Source organism: Oncorhynchus masou, chromosome 23 (genome assembly GCF_036934945.1).
Source record: "Oncorhynchus masou masou isolate Uvic2021 chromosome 23, UVic_Omas_1.1, whole genome shotgun sequence".
NCBI lineage: Eukaryota > Metazoa > Chordata > Actinopteri > Salmoniformes > Salmonidae > Oncorhynchus > Oncorhynchus masou.
In genome coordinates, this window is record NC_088234.1 from 37,796,485 (window position 1) to 37,818,933 (window position 22,449).

General features: G+C 42.8%; 1 protein-coding gene across 4 annotated transcripts in view; it reads right to left on the minus strand.

Annotated features, from left to right (window-relative positions):
* Positions 1–22,449, minus strand: part of LOC135510780 (serum response factor-like) — a 65,053-nt gene that overhangs the window by 9,125 nt on the left and 33,479 nt on the right. For all 4 annotated transcript variants that reach the window (XM_064931990.1, XM_064931992.1, XM_064931989.1 and 1 more), the window contains exon 3: positions 2,325–2,562. In XM_064931990.1, the coding sequence (XP_064788062.1) occupies positions 2,325–2,562 (238 nt within the window). The remainder of the gene's footprint in view (positions 1–2,324; positions 2,563–22,449) is intronic.

Here is a 22,449-nt window from a genome sequence, read left to right on the forward strand (position 1 = left end):
TCATCTGATGAAGATCAAAGGTTATTAATTCTCTCTCTATTTCAGATTTTTGTGACTCCACTCTTTGGCTGGATAAATGGCTGTTTTTCTGTGACTTGGCTCTGACCTAACATAATCGTTTGTGGTGCTTTCGCTGTAAAGCCTATTTGAAATCGGACACTATGGTGGGATTAACAACAAGATTACCTTTAAAATGGTATAAGATACTTGCATGTTTGAGTAATTTTAATTATGAGATTTCTGTTGTTTGAATTTGGCGCCCTGCACTTTCACTGGCTGTTGTCATATCGATCCCGTTAACGGGATCTCAGCCCATGGAAAATCAGTGATTTGGCTATTTCAGCCACACCCATAGCTGACAGATGTATAACGTCGAGCACACAGCCATGCAGTAGAATAGCCAGTACTGAGAAGCTCAGTGACTTTCAATGTGGCAACATCATAGGATGCCACCTTCCCAACAAAATGCATGCCCTGCGAGAGCTATCCCGGTCAACTGTAATTGCTGTTATTGTGAAGTGGAAAAGTCTAGGACCAACAATGCCTCAATCGTCAAGTGGTAGGTCTCAAAAGCTGACAGAATAGGAACGCCGAGTGCTGAGGCGCAGAAAAATCGTCTGTTCTTGGTTGCAACACTCACTACCAAGTCACAAACTGCCTCTGGAAGCAACTTTAATTTTTAATTTTACCTTTATTTAACCAGGCAAGTCAGTTAAGAACAAATTCTTATTTTCAATGACGGCCTGGGAACAGTGGGTTAACTGCCTGTTCAAGGGCAGAACGACAGATTTGTACCTTGTCAGCTCGGGGGTTTGAACTCACAACCTTTCGGTTACTAGTCCAACGCTCTGACCACTAGGCTACGCTGCCGCCCCAAAACGTCAGGACAAGAACTGTTCGTCGGGTGCTTCATGAAATGGGTTTACATGGCTGAGCAGCTGCGCACAAGCCTACAAATCACCATGCATAATGCCAAGCGTCGGCTGAAGTGGTGTAAAGCTCGCCGCCATTGGACTCTGGAACAGTGGAAACGCATTCTCTGGAGTGATGAATCACACTTCACCATCTGTCCAACAGATAAATCTGGGAAGGCTTTTCCACACTAATAGTGGAAAGCCTTCCCAGAAAAGTGGAGGCTATCTAGCCAGTTTGACTGTATCATGCCGGAGTAGCTTGATGAGCAATGCCTATTCCATGTTTTATAAGTTAAGTGTTTGGTGTTGACTATAAACTTTACTTAGCTAGACAGCGAAGCTTTATGGAAGAATGTACTATAGCCAGCTAGGATATATTGTCAACATTGAGTTGTGGTTGGTGCACGATCTGAAAAACCTTCCATAGCAAAATATACCTAGCTATCTAGTCTCCTTTGCTTGTAGCTTGCTTCTCTTCTACTGGTGTTAGCTAGCTACAGCTGCTACTAGCTAGCTGCAGCTGTTGTGCAGCAACCAAGTTGTTGATCCCGGTTTTAGAACTCTGAGATTTGGATGAAAATATGTTAGCATTGTCAGAAATGCTACAAAAAAGTAACACATTGATGGTCTGAAATGTCCACGAGAGCAAAAAATTATAAATTTAATAAAAACTTTTGAACCAACAAATGTATTCAGTCAAAATGGATCCAAGTCTAATTGTCACCTTATGGATGCTGTAGCCTGGTTTTAATCCCACTTCTAGAATTTGAGCTAGGTTTGGGCAAAACAATTGTCTGATGACCCTAATGCTATCAACCCTGTCAAAAATCTGGTACCGTGATTCTCAGTAATGGCAGGACAGATCATGACGAGAGGCGGATCATTTTTTGTGTTCTTCCAATCAAGTCGATTTTGGAAATGTCCTCGACATTGGTGACATATTGGCTTAGATATGATGGTAGGGAGATTTGAATTTAACATTGAGCTTCAACCGATGCATATACAATTGTTGGGACGATAAGGTATCCCGCATCATGTCGTGGCTAAGAACAGGTATAATTAAGCAATAAGGCACGAGGGGGTGTGGTATATGGCCAATATACCACGGCTGTGGGCTGTTCTTACGCACAACGCATTGCAGAGTTCCTGGACACAGCCCTTAGCCATGGTATATCGGTCAAACCTCAGAGGTTGCTTATTGCTATTATAAAACGACTTACCAAGGTAATTAGAGCAGTAAAAATAATTTTTTTGTCATACCCGTGATATACGGTCTGATATACCATAGCTGTCAGCCAATCAGCATTCAGGGCTCGAACCACGCAGTTTATAATTGCCAATATGCCACACCCACTCAGGCCTTAAAGTATAGCATAGCATAAAGGCCAGTGTCTCTCCTGCTGTAGGTACCTGACATGAAGGTAAAGCCGCTGGGCAGCTGCATGACCTGCCCTCCGGAGGCACCGGTGGTCTTGAGGACTGTGCCGTTGACGTTGCTGCTAGCGGAGATGGGAGCCAGGTAGTTGGTGATGGGGAAGGAGGGCCCGCTGCTAACCTGCATGGTGGTGGATGTGGTGGGTGCCGTAGGTGCATGGGTACTGGTGGTGCCCGGGAGGCTGGCCACTGTAAACGCAGGCTTTAGCTGGTCCTGGGGAAGGACAAACAATATGCATTATGAGTGTGGCTGTCAAAATAGCAAGATTCATGCATTCTACAGATTTTATTATTTTGGGGGGTTTTGGGCTCTTTATAAGCTGGACTAAAAACAATTTACTAACAAATCATATCATGTTGAGTAAATATTTTATTCCACAAACCTTACTCCAAGACAGCACCATTCACTAGAGCCAGTGGGGTAGAGAGGACGTTCATAACCAAGTAATTACCATTGCTTTACTCTCAGCAGGTAGCTAGTTTCCTCCATATACATATAGAGTGCATTCAGAAGGTATTTCAGACCCCTCCGATTTTGTTACAGCCTTATTCTAAAATGGATTAAATCATTTTTTCCCCTCAATCTATACACAAACCCCATTATGACAAAGCGAAAACAGGTTTTCTGAAATGTATAAAAAAATTCAATACAGAAATACCTTTTTACATAAGTATTCAAACTCTTTGCTATAAGACTAGAAATTGAGCTCAGGTGCATCCTGTTTCCATTGATCATCCTTGATGTTTCTACAACTTGATTGGAGTCAACCTGTGGTAAATTCAATTGTTTGGGACATGATTTGGAAAGGCACACATCTGTCAATATAAGGAACCACAGTTGACAGTGGATGTCAGAGAAAAAAAACAAGCCATGAGGTCGAAGGAATTGTCCGTGGAGCTCCCAGACAGGATTGTGTCGAGGCACAGATCTGGGAAAGGTCCCCAAGAACACTGTGTCCGCCATCATTCTTAAATGGAAAAACTTTGGAAACACCAAGACTCTTCCTAGAGCTGGCCTTCTATCCAAATTGATCAATCGGGTGAGAAGGTCCTTGGTCAAGGAGGTGACCAACCCAATGGTCACTCGGACAGAGCTCCAGGGTTCCTCTGTGGAGATGGGAGCACCTTCCAGAAGGACAACCATCTCTGCAGCACGCCACCAAATCAGGCCTTTACGGTAGAGTGGCCAGATGGAAGCCACTTCTCAGTAGAAGGCACGAAAGCCCGCGTGGAGTTTGCCAAAAGAGACCTAAAGGACTCAGACCATGAGAAACAAAATTCTTTGGTCTGACAAAACCAAGATTGAACCTTTTGGCCTGAATGCCAAGCGTCACTTCTGGAGGAAACTTGGCACCATCCCTACGGTGAAGCATGGTGGTGGCAGCATCATGCTGTGGGGATGTTTCAGCTGCAGGGACTGGGAGACTAGTTAGGATCGAGGGAAAGATGAACGGAGCAAAGTACAGAGAGATCCTTGAGCAGAAAACCTGCTCCAAAGTGCTCAGGACCTCAGCTTGGGGTGAAGGTTCACCTTCCAACAGGACAACAACCCTAAGGACAGCAAAGATGACTCACGATTGGCTTCGGGACAAGTCTCTGAATGTCCTTGAGTGGCCCAGCCAGAGCCCGGAGTTCAACCCAATAGAACATCTCTGGAGTGACCTGAAAAAAGCTGTGCAGCAACGCTTCTCATCCAACCGGACAGAGCTCAAGAGGATCTGCAGAGAGGGGAACTCTCAAACTACAGGTGTGCCAAGGTTGTAGCCATACCCAAGAAGACTCCAGGCTGTAATCGCTGCCAAAGGTGCTTCAACAAAGTATGAGTAAAGGGTCTCAATACTTAAGTAAATGTGATATCAGTTTTTATTTGTAATACATTTGCAAAATAAAATAAAAAATGTTTTGCTTTGTCATTATGGGGTATTGTGTCTATTGATAAGAGAGAAAAAAATATTTAGACATTTTAGAAAATGTAATGTAACAATGTGGAAAAAGGGGTCTGAATACTTCCTGAATGGACTGTACACACCTTGGACACACCTACTCATTCAAGAGTTTTTCTTTATTTGTACTATTTTGTACATTGTATAATAATAGTGAATACATACAAATTATCAAACAACACACATGGACTCATGAAGTAAACCCCCAAAAAGTTTTCACGGACAAGTGTCCCAAAATAAATGAAGAAATCCATGTTATTCAATTATTGGGCCAAAGAGCGTCTGCGATGCCAAGAGCTAAAATGGAAGTCCTTTCTATTTCTGATGCAGAACGCGCTGCAAGTCCTGCATCTCCCATGTCCTCATTGGTTTATAGAAGCAGGTACCCATGTGCCATCTCCTCATTGGTTATACCCACGTGGGTGATTGAAAGACTAACTGTTTTGCCGGTTGCCGTGGTAATACTATGAAAGTGATCACCATATAAGTTCAAAGATGAAAAAGCCTGGAAAGAGGAGAGATGACTAGAAATGATTCAGTTGGCCATTTTGTGTGTGGATTAAATGGAGTAGAGGACCTTGTGCATTTCAGGTAAAATAACTCAATGTTTATATCCCAGGACAAATTAGCTAGCAACAGCAAGCTAGCTAAATAGGACAAATTAGCTAGCAAGTGCAAGCTAACTAGCTAAATTGCCATACATGTTTAATGCTTTTCGACCTGTCCCCAAATTAATGTCATTGGTTCAGAGTTTGTTTTGATATTTTAACCTGCATGTCGTGATCGCGTTTGGTGTAGAGGGACAAAATACATTTATGCACGCGCGCAGCCGGTCTGGTTTCCATGTAAGGCAATTCTAGGTCTTGTGGCATATTTTGGTTAAACTATCCCCTATTCAATGGAATTCCAACTGTCTGCATTCACAGTGCATTCTTCCATCACATGTGCAGCTGATTCTCAAGATCTTCCACACTAATGAGATGCCATTGAGCCCACACTACTACACTATCTGAGCCAAGGACTAAATGCTTTTTTGAAAACAATACTGGGTGGGGTGAATATATTAGATACGACATACATGATTTTTTTGTTAACAAGTAAATAGTAGCCTACAGCAAAGTGTGTTTAAATCATTTCTAACATGTTAACAATTTCTGTTCGTTTTTGCAACCATGTGGGTTTTAGCTTGCTTGAGCCTCCTAACTGAGTGTTAATTCACCTGTTTCCAAACATGTTTCATTTTAAAACATTTATCTTACAAAGGAATTGTTGAACTGCTTAACTATTTATCTGTACATGGAATTCTGTTTTTTCTTCTAATCTTTATAGGAAAATGCCACGGGCACTATCTGATGTGTGGAGACATTTCACTGCAGCTAATGTAAAAGCTGTGCACATTTGCAAATACTGTGCCAAATCATATGAAGAATGCAACAAAGATGCAGAATCATCTGGCCAAGTGCATAAAGTTCCCTCAGCGCTTACAACAAGCAACCTCTGACAAAAGTCCCTCTACTTCTATTCAAGGTAAAAATGATGAATCAGACACCTTATCGATAGCAACAGCTCATGGTCCTCCTGGAATCAGAAGTTTTTTTGACTCAATGGAGGAACGTAGCCAGAGAATTGCTGATGGAATGTCTTGCACAAGCTGTGTATGCAACTGTTTCACCTCTGATGCTCACAGGCAATGTTTATCGGAAGAGATTTCTGAATGTTCTTTGCCCTGCATACACCCCTCCAACCAGACATGCTTTACTGACTCATTTGCTGGATGCAGAGTTCAACAGAGTCCAAGCAGGGTCCAAGAAGGTCAAGCAAATCATAGAGAAAGCAGACTCTATTGCAATCATCTCTGATGCGTGGTCGAATGTTCGTGGACAAGGAATAATTAAACTACATATCCACCCCTCAACCAGTATTCTACAGGAGCACAGACACAAGGGATAGCAGACACACCGGTCTCTACATTGCAGATGAGTTAAAGGCAGTCATCAATGACCTTGGGCCACAGAAGTTATTTGCACTGGTGACAGACAATGCTGCGAACATGAAGGCTGCTTGGTCTAAAGTGGAGGAGTCCTACCATCACATCACACCCATTGGTTGTGCTGCTCATGCATTGAATTTGCTCCTCAAGGAAATCATGGACTGAAAACAATGAATACACTCTACAAGAGAGCCAAGGAAGTGGTTTGGTATGTGAAGGGTCATCAAGTTATAGCAGCAATCTACCTCAACAAGCAAATTGAGAAGAATAAGATCACCAGATTGAAGCTGCCCAGCAACACCCATTGGGGTGGTGTTGTCATCATGTTTGACAGTCTCCTGGAGGGGAAGGAGTCTCTCCAAGATATGGTCATATCACAGTCTGCCAATATGGACAGCCCCACCAAGAGGATCCTCCTGGATGATGTATTTTGGGAGAGAGTGGTAAGCAGCCTGAAACCTATAGCGGTAGCCATTGCACAGATTGAGGGAGACAATGCCATCAAGTCTGATGTCTGCTTGCAGATGTAAGAGAATAAATCCGTACTGCGCTGCCCACTTCACTGTTGCTTCAAGCAGAGGAAACTGCAGATCTGAAATACATCAAAAAGCGTGAAGACTGCCTGAAGCCCATAGCGTACATGTTGGACCCCAAGTATGCTGGCAAGAGCATCCTGTCTGATGCAGAGATCAACAAGGCCTGTGGTGTCATCACTACTGTGTCTCGCCACCTTGGCCTGAATGAGGGTAAGGTTCATGGCAGTCTGGCGAAGTACACTTCCAAGCAAGAGCTTTGGGATGGAGATGCAATATGGCAGTCGTGCCAACATATCATCAGCCACCTGGTGGAAGGGACTTTGTGGATCTGAGGCTCTTTCCCCCGTTGCCTCCATCTTTCTCCAAATCCCACCAATATCAGCCGCTTCAGAGCACAACTGGTCCTTGTTTGGGAACACACACACCAAAGCACGCAACAGGCTGACCAATACAAGGGTTGAAAAATTGGTGGCTATCCGGGCAAATTTGAGGCGAGCCATCCTTAACAAGGTTGGAAAGTGACAGTGAAGATGAGGCCTCAGAGTCTGATGTTCAGAAGGTGGACATTGAGGAGGTCCAGGGAGAAGACATGGAAGCCTGAGAGGAAGACAACCAAAGCTTAAGTTTCTAGACTTAGACTTAAGATCGTTTTACAGATGTATGTTGAAAATGTTTTTGGGAGATGTGATGGATCATTGGGGATCATTCAATATTCCCTTTCTTTTGTTCAATTTAATTCATGTTCAATTCGTAACTAAATTGTATTATTTATTTATTTATTTACTTCTATTGGAAGGATTAAATAATTTGCAATTATGTCCACTTATGATAAGGTAAAATGTTTGTCTGTCTCCATATGATATGGTAAATATATCCAATGCAAAAACCTACATTTAAATGGCATTAATATTAATTTGCATATATTTCCATTAATTCTGATATATTCCTGTTAATTCCTATGGAAAACGTTTCAACCTCTGAATACTCCCCAAAATGTGTAACCCTAGACATAGCATATTTCAAGCCGGGTTTTCTCCTACAGTGCCTTCAGAAAGTAGGCACCGTAGGAGTGCACTGGAGTAGGTTTTCATCAAGGCTCTCTGTACTTTTCTCTGTTCATCTTGCCCTCGGATCCTGACTCGTCTCCCAGTCCCTGCTGCTGAAAAATATCCCCACAGCATAATGCTGCCACCACCATGCTTTACCATAGAGATGGTGCCACGTTTCCTCCAGACGTGACGCTTCAGGCCTAAGAGTTCAAGCTTTGTTTCAGTCCTTTAGGTGCCTTTTGGAAAACTCCAAGCGGGCTGTCATGTTCCTTTCTACTGAGGAGGGGCTACTGTCTGACCACTCTATCATAAAAAGGCATGACTGGTGGAGTGCTGCACATATGGTTGTCCTACTGGAAGGTTCTCCCATCTCCACAGAGGAACTCTGTAGCTCTGTCTGAGTGACCATCGGGTTCTTGGTCACCTCCCTGACCAAGGCCCTTCTCACCCAATTGATCAGTTTTGTCCGGCAGCCAGCTCTAGGAAGAGTCTTGGCGGTTCCAAACTTCTTCCATTTAACAATGATAAAGGCCACTGTGTTCTTGGGACCTTAAATGCTGCATTAATGTTTTGGTACCCTTCCCCAGATCTGTGCCTCGACACAATCCTGTCGTCTCGGAGCTCTACGGACAACTCCTTCAACCTCATGGCTTGGTCTTTGCTCTGACATGCACTGTCAACTGTGGAACCCTATAGACAGGTGTGTGCGCCTTTCCAAATCGTGTCCAATCAAGTGAATTTACCACAGGTGGACTCCAAGTTGCAGAACCGTCTCAGGGATGATCAATGGAAACAGTATGCATCTGAGCTCAATTTCCAGTCTCCTGGCAAAGGTTCTGAATACTTATGTAAATTAGGTATTTCTGTGTTTTTGATTTGAGACATTTTAGACATTTTCTAAAAATCTGTTTTCATTATGGGATATTGTATGTAGATTGATGAGAAAAAGGCTGTAAAGTAACAAAATGTTGAATGTCATATGGTCTGAACACTTTCCAAATGCACTGTATGCTTGAAAATATGTAGAGTAGTACTCAGTAATGCGTTGCATGTGCCCCAAACATAGCACTTTGTATTCAGGACAAAAAGTGAATTGCTTTGCCACATTTTTTGTAATATTACTTTAGTGCCTTGAAGCAAACAGGATTGTTTTGGAATATTTTTATCCTGTACAGGCTTCCTTTAATTAGGTTAGTATTGTGGAGTAACTACAATGTTGTTGATCCATTCTCAGTTCTCCTTATCACAGCCATTAAACTCTAACTGTTTTAAAGTTGGCCTCGAGGTGAAATCCCAATGTAGTTGCCTTCCTCTCCGGCAACTGAGTTAGGAAGGACGCCTGTCACTTTGTAGTGACTGGGTGTATTGATACACCATCCAAAGTGTAATTAATAACTTCACCATACTCAAAAAGTTATTCAATGTATTCTTTCTTTGTTTTTACCCATCTACAAATAGATGCCCTTCTTTGTGAGGCATTGGAAAACCTCCCAGGTCTTTGTGGTTAAATCTGTGTTTAAAATTCACTGCTCGACTGAGGGACCTTACAGATCATGTGTGTGGTACCGATATGAGGTAGTCATTCAAAAATCATGTTAAACACTATTTCATTAAACACTAATTATGTGACTTGTTACGCAAATCTTTACTCCTGTACTTTAGGCTTGCCATAAAGACTCAAGACATTTCAGATTTTCATTTGTAAAAATGTTTAAAAAATATGTTTTTAAATCCACTTTGACATTATAAAGGTGGTGTATTCAGGGTTGGGTAAGTTACTAAATGTAATCCGTTACAGTTACCTGTCCAAAAGTGTAATCAGTAACGTAACATTTGCATTCCCCAAACTCAGTAACGTAATCTTGATTACATTGTTACATTTAGATTACTTTCCCCTTAAGTGCCATTAGAAGAAGACAAAAATGTATGTTACCAATTGAACAACATCTATTGCAGGATAAATCAATGTTAAAGTTTACATAGCTGGCCATATATGGATGTTACATTTTACTTTAGGGGTTGGTAATGTAGGCTTCTTCTAACCCATCACTCTACTGCATATAATACGATTAAATTATATCTTTCCATTAAAAACCAAAGTCTATCAGAATTTCAATCACTCCAATAAATGTTATACCCCTTGATCTTCAAGAATAGGACTTGGAAATATGGAAGTATAGATTAGCCAAATTTTTTACCTGAGCATAACCCCAAAACTAAGGGCTTATTAGCCAGCCCTATTCTGTTGTTTATGATTTAGTTGTCATGGAGGACTGATCTGGCTCATTGATTCGAGTTGAAAAATGCTGCGCTCATGGAATGGCATGCTTTGAGCACTACTGAAAAGTGCAATTTACATGTGAAAAATGTATGCCAAATTCTGCATTTGCTATAGGCCTAATGTTTACCTTTTTGTTGGCGACACTTTAATATCTTGATAATATGCAGCTGTTTAAAGGGCCAAACGAAAATGGTTGACCCGCCTCTGTTTTGGTAAAAAGCTGAGGGATGGGCCTGGAGAAATTGTTACCACTAAGATTAATAGACAGAGCTATGGATGCAAGGACTGACCATTCATGATAACAAAATTATTGGTTTAACCATGTTATGAGGCTATAGGTTGTGTTTACATTTACAATGTTTACAAACATTGGAGTAAAACAAGTTTATATGTTGGGTTCTCATGGAGTGTGACCTTTGATCTAAACCCATGAGGCATTTAGAAGTTATATTCTTCAAGAATCAATGGATATATGCAGCACCAGTCAAAAGTTTGGACACACCTACTCATTCATGGTTTGAGCATGTGTCCATTAGGCCCATGGATTATTGTTTTTATCACCATGAATTAGATTGAACAATAAAAGCCCCACTTTTATTCCATAGGCTGGGATCAGCACTTTACAGCTGTTGCAAGAGCACATTTTCGCTGGCTGTCCACTGGTTTCAAAAACAAAGATTGCTAGGCAACTTAAACTTCTTGAATTCAAGCATTACTGGATTCAAATACCCCTCTAGATTTGTGAACAACAATCCACAACAACCATAATCCGTAAGATACAAATATCTAAATGAGAGAGCAGTAGTGTGATTCACATCTATGCGCCACGGGTAGATATCAATAACAAGTGTAATCTGTATTAGAGGTCGACCGATTAATCGGAACCATCAGTAACACACTACGCCATCAAGGACTCAAATCCTGCAGTGCCAGACGTGTCCCCCTGCTTAAGCCAGTACATGTCCAGGCCTGTCTGAAGTTTGCTAGAGAGCATTTGGATGATCCAGAAGAAGATTGGGAGAATGTCATATGGTCAGATGAAACCAAAACCACTCTTCATGTTTGGAGGACAAAGAATGCTGAGTTGCATCCAAAGAACACCATACCTACTGTGAAGCATGGGGGTGGAAACATCAATCTTGGGGCTCTTTTTCTGCAAAGGGACCAGGACGACTGATCCGTGTAAAGGAAAGAATGAATGGGGCCATGTATCGTGAGATTTTGAGTGAAAACCTCCTTCCATCAGCAAGGGCATTGAAGATGAAACGTCTTTCAGCATGACAATGATCACAAACACACCGCCCGGGCAACGAAGGAGTGGTTTCGTAAGAAGCATTTCTAGGTCTTGGAGTGGCCTAGCCAGTCTCCAGATCTCAACTTCATAGAAAATCTTTGGAGGGAGTTGAAAGTCCGTGTTGCACAGCAACAGCCCCAAAACATCACTGCTCTAGAGAAGATCTGCATGGAGGAATGGGCCAAAATACCAGCAAGTGTGTGAAAACCTTGTGAAGACTTACAGAAAACATTTGACCTCTGTCATTGCCAACAAAGGCTATATAACAAAGTATTGAGAAACGTTTGTTATTGACCAAATACTTATTTTCCACTATAATTTGCAAATACTGTTACACTGGCAATACTAAAGTGCCTATAAGAACATCCAATAGTCAAAGGTTAATGACATACAAATGGTATAAAGAGAAATAGTCCTATAATTCCTTTAATTACTACAACCTAAAACTTCTTACCTGGGAATATTGAAGACTCATGTTAACAGGAACCACCAGCTTTCATATGTTCTCATGTTCTGAGCAAGGAAGTTAAACGTTAGCTTTCTTACATGGCACATATTGCACTTTTACTTTCTCTCCAACACTTTGTTTTTGCATGATTTAAACCAAATTGAACATGTTTCATTATTTATTTGAGGCTAAATTGATTTTATTGATGTATTAAGTTAAGTTAAAATAAGTGTTCATTCAGTATTGTTGTAATTGTCATTATTACAAATGAATAAATAAAAACCGGCCGATTAATCGGTATGGGCTTTTTTTTGGTCCTCCGATAAATCGGTATCGGCGTTGAAAAATCATAATCGGTCGACCTCTAATCTGTATTGCCGTACACTACACCAGTGGACTGTTAGCTAAAGAGACTGGTACTCAGACTACCAAAACACAGGGAAGACAGAGCAAACTGCATGCTGAATGCAGAAGAAATATGAGTCCCAACTCAATCTACTAATTACAGAGTAGGCCTAATAGTGAGTGGCTAGTGAACAGTGCAGACCAGTGCTGAAGCAGCCAAAGGCAAACCTGAGTAAGACCCCTGTTGGGTTTTTATATGTCACTGATTGAGTGGATTAGAGGTACTAGATGCCCCATGGACGACAGCACCATGCTAAGGCCCTTTACTCTCACACACATCTGCATGTGGGCGAGACACACGTGGACACGCAAGCATACACACACATAAATAAATATACACACACTCAAAACATAAAAACACACAGTACCAAGTTGCAGACAGCCCCAAAATAACCCCCTTTATTTTCCTATCACCAACACCAGTTGCAGAGGTTCAATAAAGGACATACAGTGCATTCGTAAAGTATTCAGACCCCTTCCCTTTTCCCACATTTTGTTACGTTACAGCCTTATCCTCAAATGGATTACATGTCCCCCCCCCTCAATCTACACACAATACCCCACAATGACAAAGCAAAAACATATCTATATATTTTTTTTTTCATCTTTGCAAATGTATATATATATATATATATATATATATATATATAAAAAAATAGTACAGAAATACCATATTTATATAAATATTCAGAACACAGTGGTCTCCATCATTCTTAAATGGAATAAGTTTGGAACCACCAAGACTCTTCCAAGAGCTGGCCTGGCCAAACTAAGCAACCAGGATTGAACTTGCGTCACATCTAGAGGAAACCTGGCACCATCCCTATGGTAAAGCATGGTGGTGGCGCTCAGAGCGCTCAGAACCTCAGACTGGGGCGAAGGTTCACCTTCCAAAAGGACAATGACCCTAAGCACACATCCAAGACAACGCAGGAGTGGCTTCGTGATAAGTCTCTGAATGTCCTTGAGTGGCCCAGCAAGAGCCCGGACTTAAATCTGATCGAACATCTCTGGAGAAACATGAAAATAGCTATGCAGCAACGCTCCCCATCCAACCTGACAGAGCTTGAGAGGATCTGCAGAGAAGAATGGGAGAAATTAAATAAGTATTTATTTTACTAGGCAAGTCAGTTAAGAACAAATTCTTATTTTCAATGACGGCCGAGGAACAGTGGGTTGACTGCCTTGTTCAGTGGCAGAACGACAGATGTTTACCTTGTCAGGTCAGGGATTCGGTCTTGCAACCTTTCGGTTACTAGTCCAACGCTCTAACCACTAGGCTACTTGTTGCCCCTGGAGGGCGGGAGGTGTGCGAAAGCTTGTAGCGTCATACCCAAGAAGGCTCGAGGCTGTAATCGCGAGCAAAGATGCTTCAACTGAGTAAAGGTACAGAGTAAAGGGTCTGAATATTTATGTAAATGTGATATATCCGTTGTTGTTTTTTATACATTTGGAAAATGTCTAAACCCCTGTTTTTGCTTCGTCATTATGGGGTATTGTGTGTAGATTGATGAGGGGAAAAAACGATTGAATCAATGTTATTATAAGGTTGCAACCTAACAAAATGTGGAAAAGGCAAAGGGGTCTGAATACTTTCCGAATGCACTGTAGGAGTAGTGGCCACCAGCAAACATGTATAATTTGTAAACAAGTTCCTTACCAGAGACAAACACAAATTAGTATTCCTGGTTGCCAGCAGAAGGGAGCTACATAAACTCAATTAAATGCAAAGCAGAGCAGTGTCCAAACCACAAGTCTAATCCACAGAGAAAGAGTGAGAGCTCTGTCCAAGGTTCTTTCCCGCTCTAGTAAAACAGCATAGGGGGAGGGTGTGTGTGGGAGGTAAGTTGCGCAGCTTCTCTACTAGAGCTAATCAAAAGCTTTGAATAACTAATATACTGCTTTAGCCTGGGATTAAAAAGAGAGAGTGGCAGGGTTAAGAGAGAGTGGCAGGGTTATGAGCAGTGAGCACCAGTTGTTAGCCGGCCAGACCAGGGAGTGAGAGTGAGGGCGTGAGGAATGTCTGAGTTATTCTGGAGGGAGGGCCATGTGGGCCGTGGTTGGGGCAGGAGACAGGAAGAGGATGAGGGTGGGTGTATAAACAGTTGAGGGGGCAGTAGACAGCTGGTGGGAAGGCAGGAAACCTGAGCACCCCGAGAGGAGAGTTAACCCTTTCCACACCAGCTGGGACAACAGGACAGGAGGCCACAGGCCACAGCCTGAACAGACGTCATGTCACAGCCCTTTGGTCTGACAGTGGCAGTAAGAAAAAAAGACTGCATTCATTCGAACCAGAATGGCCTATCTTGCAGGAGTCCACCTCCTTCTTCTGAAGCATGGGGCAGCTGATTGAAAAACTATTTTAGATATTTCAATTACTTTCACATACATTTTGAAGTAAGTATTTGGAGAATTTCTTTGAAAATACAAGTAGATGCATTATGAAATGTATTTGGAAACTATTGGCATGCATTTGAAAATACTCAAATACACAGACGTGTATTTTCAAATACAAATATTTTAAAACTCCATACATTTGAACCCAGGTTTGTTTGTTTTAAATGTTTTTGTAAACATGTAGGCTATTTGAAAATAGTTTCAAATAGCCTAGTAGTTATAGTAATGTCACGGCTGGCTGAAGGACTGGACCAAGGTGCAGCATGGTAAGCGTACATTTTCTTTTCATTTAAAATGAAGAACCCCCCCCCCCCCGAAAGGTGCGGACTCCGGCCGCAAAACCTGACTCTAAAGGGGAGGGGAGGGTGGGCCTTCTTACAACGGCGGCGGCTCGGGTGCGGGACGTGGACCCCGCTCCACCTCAGTCTTGGCCCACTTAGGTGGCAGCGTGCCGCCGCTTAGGTTGCAGCGGGCCCCGGACTGAAGACCCTCGTAGAGGGCGCCTCTAGACTGAGGGGCTGCGGCACTGGCAGCGCCAGACAGGCGGGAAGCTCTGGCGGAGCCGGAAAGGCGGGAGGCTATGGCAGCGCCGGACAGGCGTGAGGCTCTGGCAGCGCCGGACAGGAGGGAGGCTCTGGCAGCGCCAGACAGGCGGGAGCACCTGGAGGGAGGAGACAGAGAGACAGCCTGGTGGTGGGGCTGCCACCGGAGGCCTGGTGCGTAGTGGAGGCACCGGATACACAGGGCCGTGGAGGCGCACTGGCGGTCTCGAGCGCAGAGCTGGCCCCACCCGTTATGGCTGGATGCCAGCTTCCCCGGCAAATGCGGGACGCTGGCACCAAGCATTCCGGCCTGTGAATACTCCGCCTCGGTACCGTGCGCATCACCCCACAGCATGGGGCCTGACCAGTCCCATGCTCGCCACGGTAAGCACGGGAGTTGGTTCAGGTCTGCTTCCTGTCTCTGCCACACTCCCCGTGTGCCCCCCAAAAAATGTTTGGGGCTGCCTCTCGGGCTTCCTTGCCAGCCGTGTTCCCACATACCGCTGGTTCCTCTCTCCGGCTGCCTCTGCTCTCCTAGCTGCCTCCACCTGTTCCCATGGAAGTCGATCCCTTCCCGCCAGGATCTCCTCCAATGTGTAGACTCCCTTGCCATCCAGAACGTCCCCCCATGTCCAGGAGTCCACCTTACCATGCTGCTTGGTCCGTTGGTGGTGGGAAGTTCTGTCACGGCTGGCTGACTGGACCAAGGTGCAGCATGGTAAGCGTACATTTTCTTTTTATTAAAAATGACGCCGACAAAACAAAGATCAAAACCAAACCGTGAAGCTTTGGGTTATGTGCCCTGAACAAAGACAAAGTTAACTTCCCACAAAACAGGTGGGGGAAAAGGGTACTTAAGTATGGTTCTCAATCAGAGACAACGATAGACCAGCTGTCACTGATTGAGAACCATACCAGGCCAAGACATAGAAATACAAAACCTAGTCACACCCTGGCCTAAACAAAATAGAGAAAAAAAAGCCTCTCTATGGCCAGGGCGTGACAAGTAAATTATTTGAAAATACTTCAAATAGTAGTTAATTTGCCACAATATTAAAAAATTCTAAAAGAAAAAAGAATTTAAAATGTCTGCTTCCGTAGACGGCACATGATTTCCTATAGGGCAGCCCACCATGTTGTAAGACATGGTAAGCCATGTAAGACGCTTATCAATGTGATGCAATCACCTTTCTTGCTTCTGAGGGCCTCAGATAGGTCTTTTGATCTTGGCATGATGTATTACCACACACCCATATGGTTAAGACCAAACCAGACCAAGTTTCTAATCTTTATGGATGGCTGGACCCTCCCCAAGTTACTCTCTAATCATTTGCACCTGCTTTGGTACACCTGATTCTAATTTTAGCCATTTTATGATATGGTAAATGTACGGGGTCTACCAACTTTTTCCGCATAAGGAAATTGCATTTTTATTTATTTTAATTACATAACATATTTAAAGTTACATTTGTTTGTTAAATTGTGTTACCTTTATCAATGAATGTGGTTGGAATTTAGCTCAAATATCCATTTGTCCAAATATGTATAAAAAAATAAATAGATAATAATAATAAAAAAATATCCATCTTAATGGGAGGTTAAATAAATCCCAAATGAAGATGACAACTGGCAGCCCACCACTAGTTCAGACCCTGCTCTGCTTTGAGTGCCCATTGTAGCTAGCAAACCACACTGGTCGCCGTCTGTCCCCCTCATAATCTCCCATTTGCTGGCTCCCAATCTTGCGCTCTGGCACCCTGCCAACCACATGGAATTCATGGCTCTATATGGAACTACTAAAAAAGGCAAGGCAGCCCAATTGGAGGTGCAGCCAATGGCAGCTGACCTGTCCACTTGCTCGCTGTAAAATAAAGGGAATGACCTAACGTAGCAGCCCTACCCTCCCCCTCTGGCAGAGTGACACATTGCTCTCACCCCTCTCCCACATCCACTAAAATGTGTCACACTCTCTCTCCCTCCCTCTCTCCATTTCACCAGACACCCTGTTTAGGAGTAACCTTGTGATAAGACTGCATATCTGAGTAAATTAACTTTCCATTATCTCAATGACACTCACTTGTCACAGGGTAATTCAGCCCTCTGCCCTGCTGCAGCCCTCCAAAGCTCACATTGTGTCCAGAGAGACAATACAGTGGGGGAGCAGAAAAATAAAAATAAACTACATTGGCCTACAGCGCAGTTCTTCAAGTAAATGTGTTTTTGTCAAATTTTCTGAGGAAATTGTTAAAAGTAAATTGTGCATAGGGTTGTATGGTTTGTTTAACTGTGCAATCATTTAGTTTGACATACATTGTAAAGAGAAAAATCTGAGTCTCAGTGTCACTATTATCCATGGAACTGTCCAACAGCAGTTGACAGTTTACTGGAATAATACAACAGCGATGATTGATTACTATATGAAGAATTACGACTAAAAAGGGACAATTAAGGTTTGAATGATTGAATGATTGGAATAATGAGACCATTATAAATCAAATAAAATGTTATTTGTCACATGAACTGAATACAACTGAATACCTTACAGTGAAATGCTTTCTTGCAAGCCCTGACCAACAATGGATACAAATAAGAATAAGAAATTAAAGTAACATAATTAAAAAACAGCAGTAAAATAACATTAGCGAGGCTATATACAGGGGGTACCGACACAGAGACAATGTGCGGGGGCACCGGTTAGTCGAGGTAATAGAGGTAATATGTACATTTAGGTAGAGTTATTAAAGTAACTATGCATAGATAATAACAGAGTTGCAGCAGTGTAAAGGGGAGGGTGGGGGGGGGCAATACAAATAGTTTGGATAGCCATTTGATTAGATGTTCAGGAGTCTTATGGCTTGGGGGTAGAAGCTGTTTAGAAAGCCTCTTTGACCTAGACTTGGCGCTCTGGTACCGCTTGCCATGCGGAAGCAGAGAGAACAGTCTATGACTAGGGTGGCTGGAGTCTTTGACCATTTTTAGGGCCTTCCTCTGACACTGCCTGGTATAGAGGTCCTGGATGGCAGGAAGCTTGGCCCCAGTGATGTACTGGGCCATACGCACTACCCTTTGTAGTGTCTTGCGGTCGGAGGCCGAGCAGTTGCCATACCAGGCAGTGATGGCAACGATGTTAGGGTGAAACAGTCAGAGGTCACCAAGCGCAACATAGCTTCAGCGTGTAAATCAGCTTGAAAGATGTGTCGGCATCGAGTAATTGTCTCTGGCCCCCACCCAGTTAGGGGGAGTGATGAGCTCTACAGCAGAGTCTCACAACTCAATCGCTGGTGGAAAACTGTTTTCTGTCCCTCCCAAAAGATAGAATTTGTAGATAATTGGCCCTCTTTCTGGGACTCACCCACAAACAGGACCAAGCCTGACCTGCTGAGGAGTGACGGACTCCATCCTAGCTGGAGGGGTGCTCTCATCTTATCTACCAACATAGATGGGGCTCTAACTCCTCTAGATCCACAATGAAATAGGGTACAGGCCAGGCAGCAGGCTGTGAGCCAGCCTGGCAGCTTATTGGAGCCTGCCACTAGCACAGTCAGTGTAGTCAGCTCAGCTATCCCCATTGAGACCGTGTCTGTGCCTCGACCTGGGTTGGGCAAAACTAAACATGGCGGTGTTCGCCTTAGCAATCTCACTAGGATAAAGACCTCCTCCATTCCTGTCACTATAGAAAGAGATTATGATACCTCACATCTCAAAATAGGGCTACTTAAATGTTAGATCCCTTACTTCAAAGGCAATTATAGTCAATGAACTAATCACTGATCATAATCTTGATGTGATTGGCCTGACTGAAACATGACTTAAGCCTGATGAATTTACTGTGGCCTCACCTTCTGGCTACACTAGTGAGCATATCCCCCGTGCATCCCGCAAAGGCGGAGGTGTTGCTAACATTTACGATAGCAAATTTCAAATTAGAAGCTTTTGAGCTTCTAGTCATGAAATCTATGCAGCCTACTCAATCACTTTTTATAGCTACTGTTTACAGGCCTCCTGGGCCATATACAGCGTTCCTCATTGAGTTCCCTGAATTCCTATCGGACCTTGTAGTCATAGCAGATAATATTCTAATCTTTGGTGACTTTAATATTCACATGGAAATGTCCACAGACCCACTCCAAAAGGCTTTCGGAGCCATCATCGACTCAGTGGGTTTTGTCCAACATGTCTCTGGACCCACTCACTGTCACGGTCATACTCTGGACCTAGTTTTGTCCCATGGAATAAATGTTGTGGATCTTAATGTTTTTCCTCATAATCCTGGTCTATCGGACCACCATTTTATTACATTTGCAATTGCAACAAATAATCTGCTCAGATCCCAACCAAGGAACATCAAAAGTCGTGCTATAAAGTCGTGCTATAAATTGCTATAAATTCACAGACAACAAATATTCCTTGATGTCCTTCCAGATTCCCTCTGTCTACCCAAGGACGCCAGAAGACAAAAATCAGTTACCTAACTGAGGAACTCAATTTAACCTTGCGCAATACCCTAAGTCCCCGGCCATGAGGAGCGCCACCTCTGGGTGAGCGTTTTCTTGTTTGCTTATGGCAGTATAAAGCTTCATTGAGTGCGGCCTTAGTGCCAGCATCGGTCTGTGGTGGTATGGAGACAGCTACGAAAAATACAGATGAAAACTCTAGGTAGATAGTGTGGTCTACAGCTTATCATGAGATACTCTACCTCAGGTGAGCAAAACCTTGAGACTTCCTTAGATACCGTGCACCAGCTGTTGTTTACAAAATATACATAGACTGACAACCCTCGTCTTACCAGAGGCTGCTGTTCTATCCTGCCGATACAGTGTAAAACACGCCAGCTGTGTGTTGTTCATGTCACGTTCAGCCACGACTCGGTGAAACAGAAGATTTATTTTCTAATGATTGCACGTTGGCCAATAGAACGAATGCCTGTGGGGCTTTACTCACTCAGTCCTCCTTTTCCTGTAGTCCACAATCATCTCCTTTGTCTTGATCACGTTGAGGGAGAGGCTGTTGTCGCCTACAAATTCCCAGAAGGCAGCCCGACCTCTGCCCCCTTTTTCATCTCTTCACGCAATTTACAGAGATTTGGTCCTGTTCCCGGGAAAGCAGTATATCCTCCACGTTCAGACTCAGACTCTTTACCAGTGCGTGGTGAGTAATTGATGTTCTGATGTCCAGAAGTTATTTTCGGTCATAACATTGCTGCTACCGTCTCTTATGTACAAAATAAGTTAAAAAATAAGTTAAACACAAAAAAACGAGCAAAATAACAGTTGGTTAGGAGCACGTAAAATGTCAGCCATCTTGTCCGGCGCCATTCAATTCAATAAACTCAGTGGTGTAAAGTACTTAAAAGTATTTTTACTTAAGTACTACTTAAGTTATTTTTTGGGGTCTGTACTTCACTATTTATATTTTTGACAACTTTTACTTTTATTCCACTACATTCTTAAAGAAAATAATGTAGTTTTCTACTCCGAATATTTTACCTGACACCCAAAAGTACTTGATACATTTTGAATGCTTAGCAGGACAGGAAAATTGTCTAATTCACACACTTATCAAGAGAGCATCCCTGGTCATCACTACTGTCTCTGATCTGGCAGACTCACTAAAACATAAATGATTCATTTGTAAATTATGTCTAAGGGTTGAACTGTGACCCTGGCTATCCGTAAATTAACAAAAAAACAAGAACATCGTGTTGTCTGGTTTGCTTAATAAAAGACGTTTAAAATTATTTATACTTTTACTTTTGATACTTAAGTTGTTTTCTTTTAATATGTCTTTACATTTACTCAAGGATGAAAATTGGGTACTTTTTCCACCACTGAATAAACTTCCGTCATCTTTGAGGGGGGAATTATTTCTGGGGAAGTTTGAGAAATATGTATAGCTGAACTAATTGATCTATCTATAAAAACAAACATGTTAAATCTTAATTGGCATTATCTGGCCTTCGAGTGAGAATAATGCAACAGTGGTGGTAAGGAAACGTGATCTGCATTAACGAGATGGAAAGAAATAAAACCACCATAATAACAGTTACAACAGTACTAGAAACCAGGCAGAGAAAGAGGGAGCATGGTGAAACTAGGATGCTACCCTTACACACAGATCTATGGTCAGCTTACCCTCCCCAAATCTTAAACTTACAGTGGATTCAGAAAGAATTCATACCTCTTGACTTATTCCACATTTTGTTGTGTTACGGCCTGAATACAAAATGAATTAAAACAGATTTTTCTCTCACCCATCTACAGTGCATTCAGAAAGTACTCAGGCCCCTTGAATTTTTCCACAATTTGATACAGCCTTATTCTGGAATGGATTAAATAGTTTCTTTTTCACTCATCAATCTACACACAATACCCCATAATGACAAAGCAAAAACAGTTTTTTTTTTTAAATTTTAGCACATTTATGAGAAAATAAATAAATAATAAAATATGACATTTACATAAATATTCAGACCCTTTACTCAATAGTTTCTTGAAGCACCTTTGGCAGCGATTACAGCCTCAACTCTCCTTGGGTATGACGCTAGAAGCTTGGCTCACCTGTATTTGGGGAGTTTCTCCCATTCTTCCCTGCAGATCCTCACAAGCTCTGCCAGGTTGGATGGGGAGTGTCGCTGCACAGCTATTTTCAGGTCTCTCCAGAGATGTTCGATCGGGTTCAAGTGTGGGCTCCGGCTGGGCCTCTCAAGGACATTCAGAAACTTGTCCCGAAACCACTCCTGCGTTGTCTTGGCTGTGTGCCGAGTGTCGTTGTCCGGTTGGAAGGTGAACCTTCGACCCGGTCTGAGGTCATGAGCGCTATGGAGCAGGTTTTCATCAAGGATCTCTCTATACTTTGCTCCGTTCATCTTTCCCTCAATCCTGACTAGTCTCCCAGGGACAGGGTGATTGGTAAGGATAGAGGGAACAATGAAAGGAGCCAAATACAGGCAAATGGCTGTGAATGCGTCAGGAATGAGCCTACACTTTCTGTTGTTTCCCCAAGGTGTCTGCAGCACTGTGATGTTTTTCTAGGCATATCATTGGAAGATTGACCATAAAAGAGACTACATTTACCAGGTGTCCACTTGGGTGTCCTCCGTCGAAATTATTGCGCAATCTCCAGCTGCGTGCACTTTTCCATTTGGTTCAACTGCCACAAATGATTTATCATCGAATAGATATGTGAAAAACACCTTGAGGATTGATTCTAAACAACG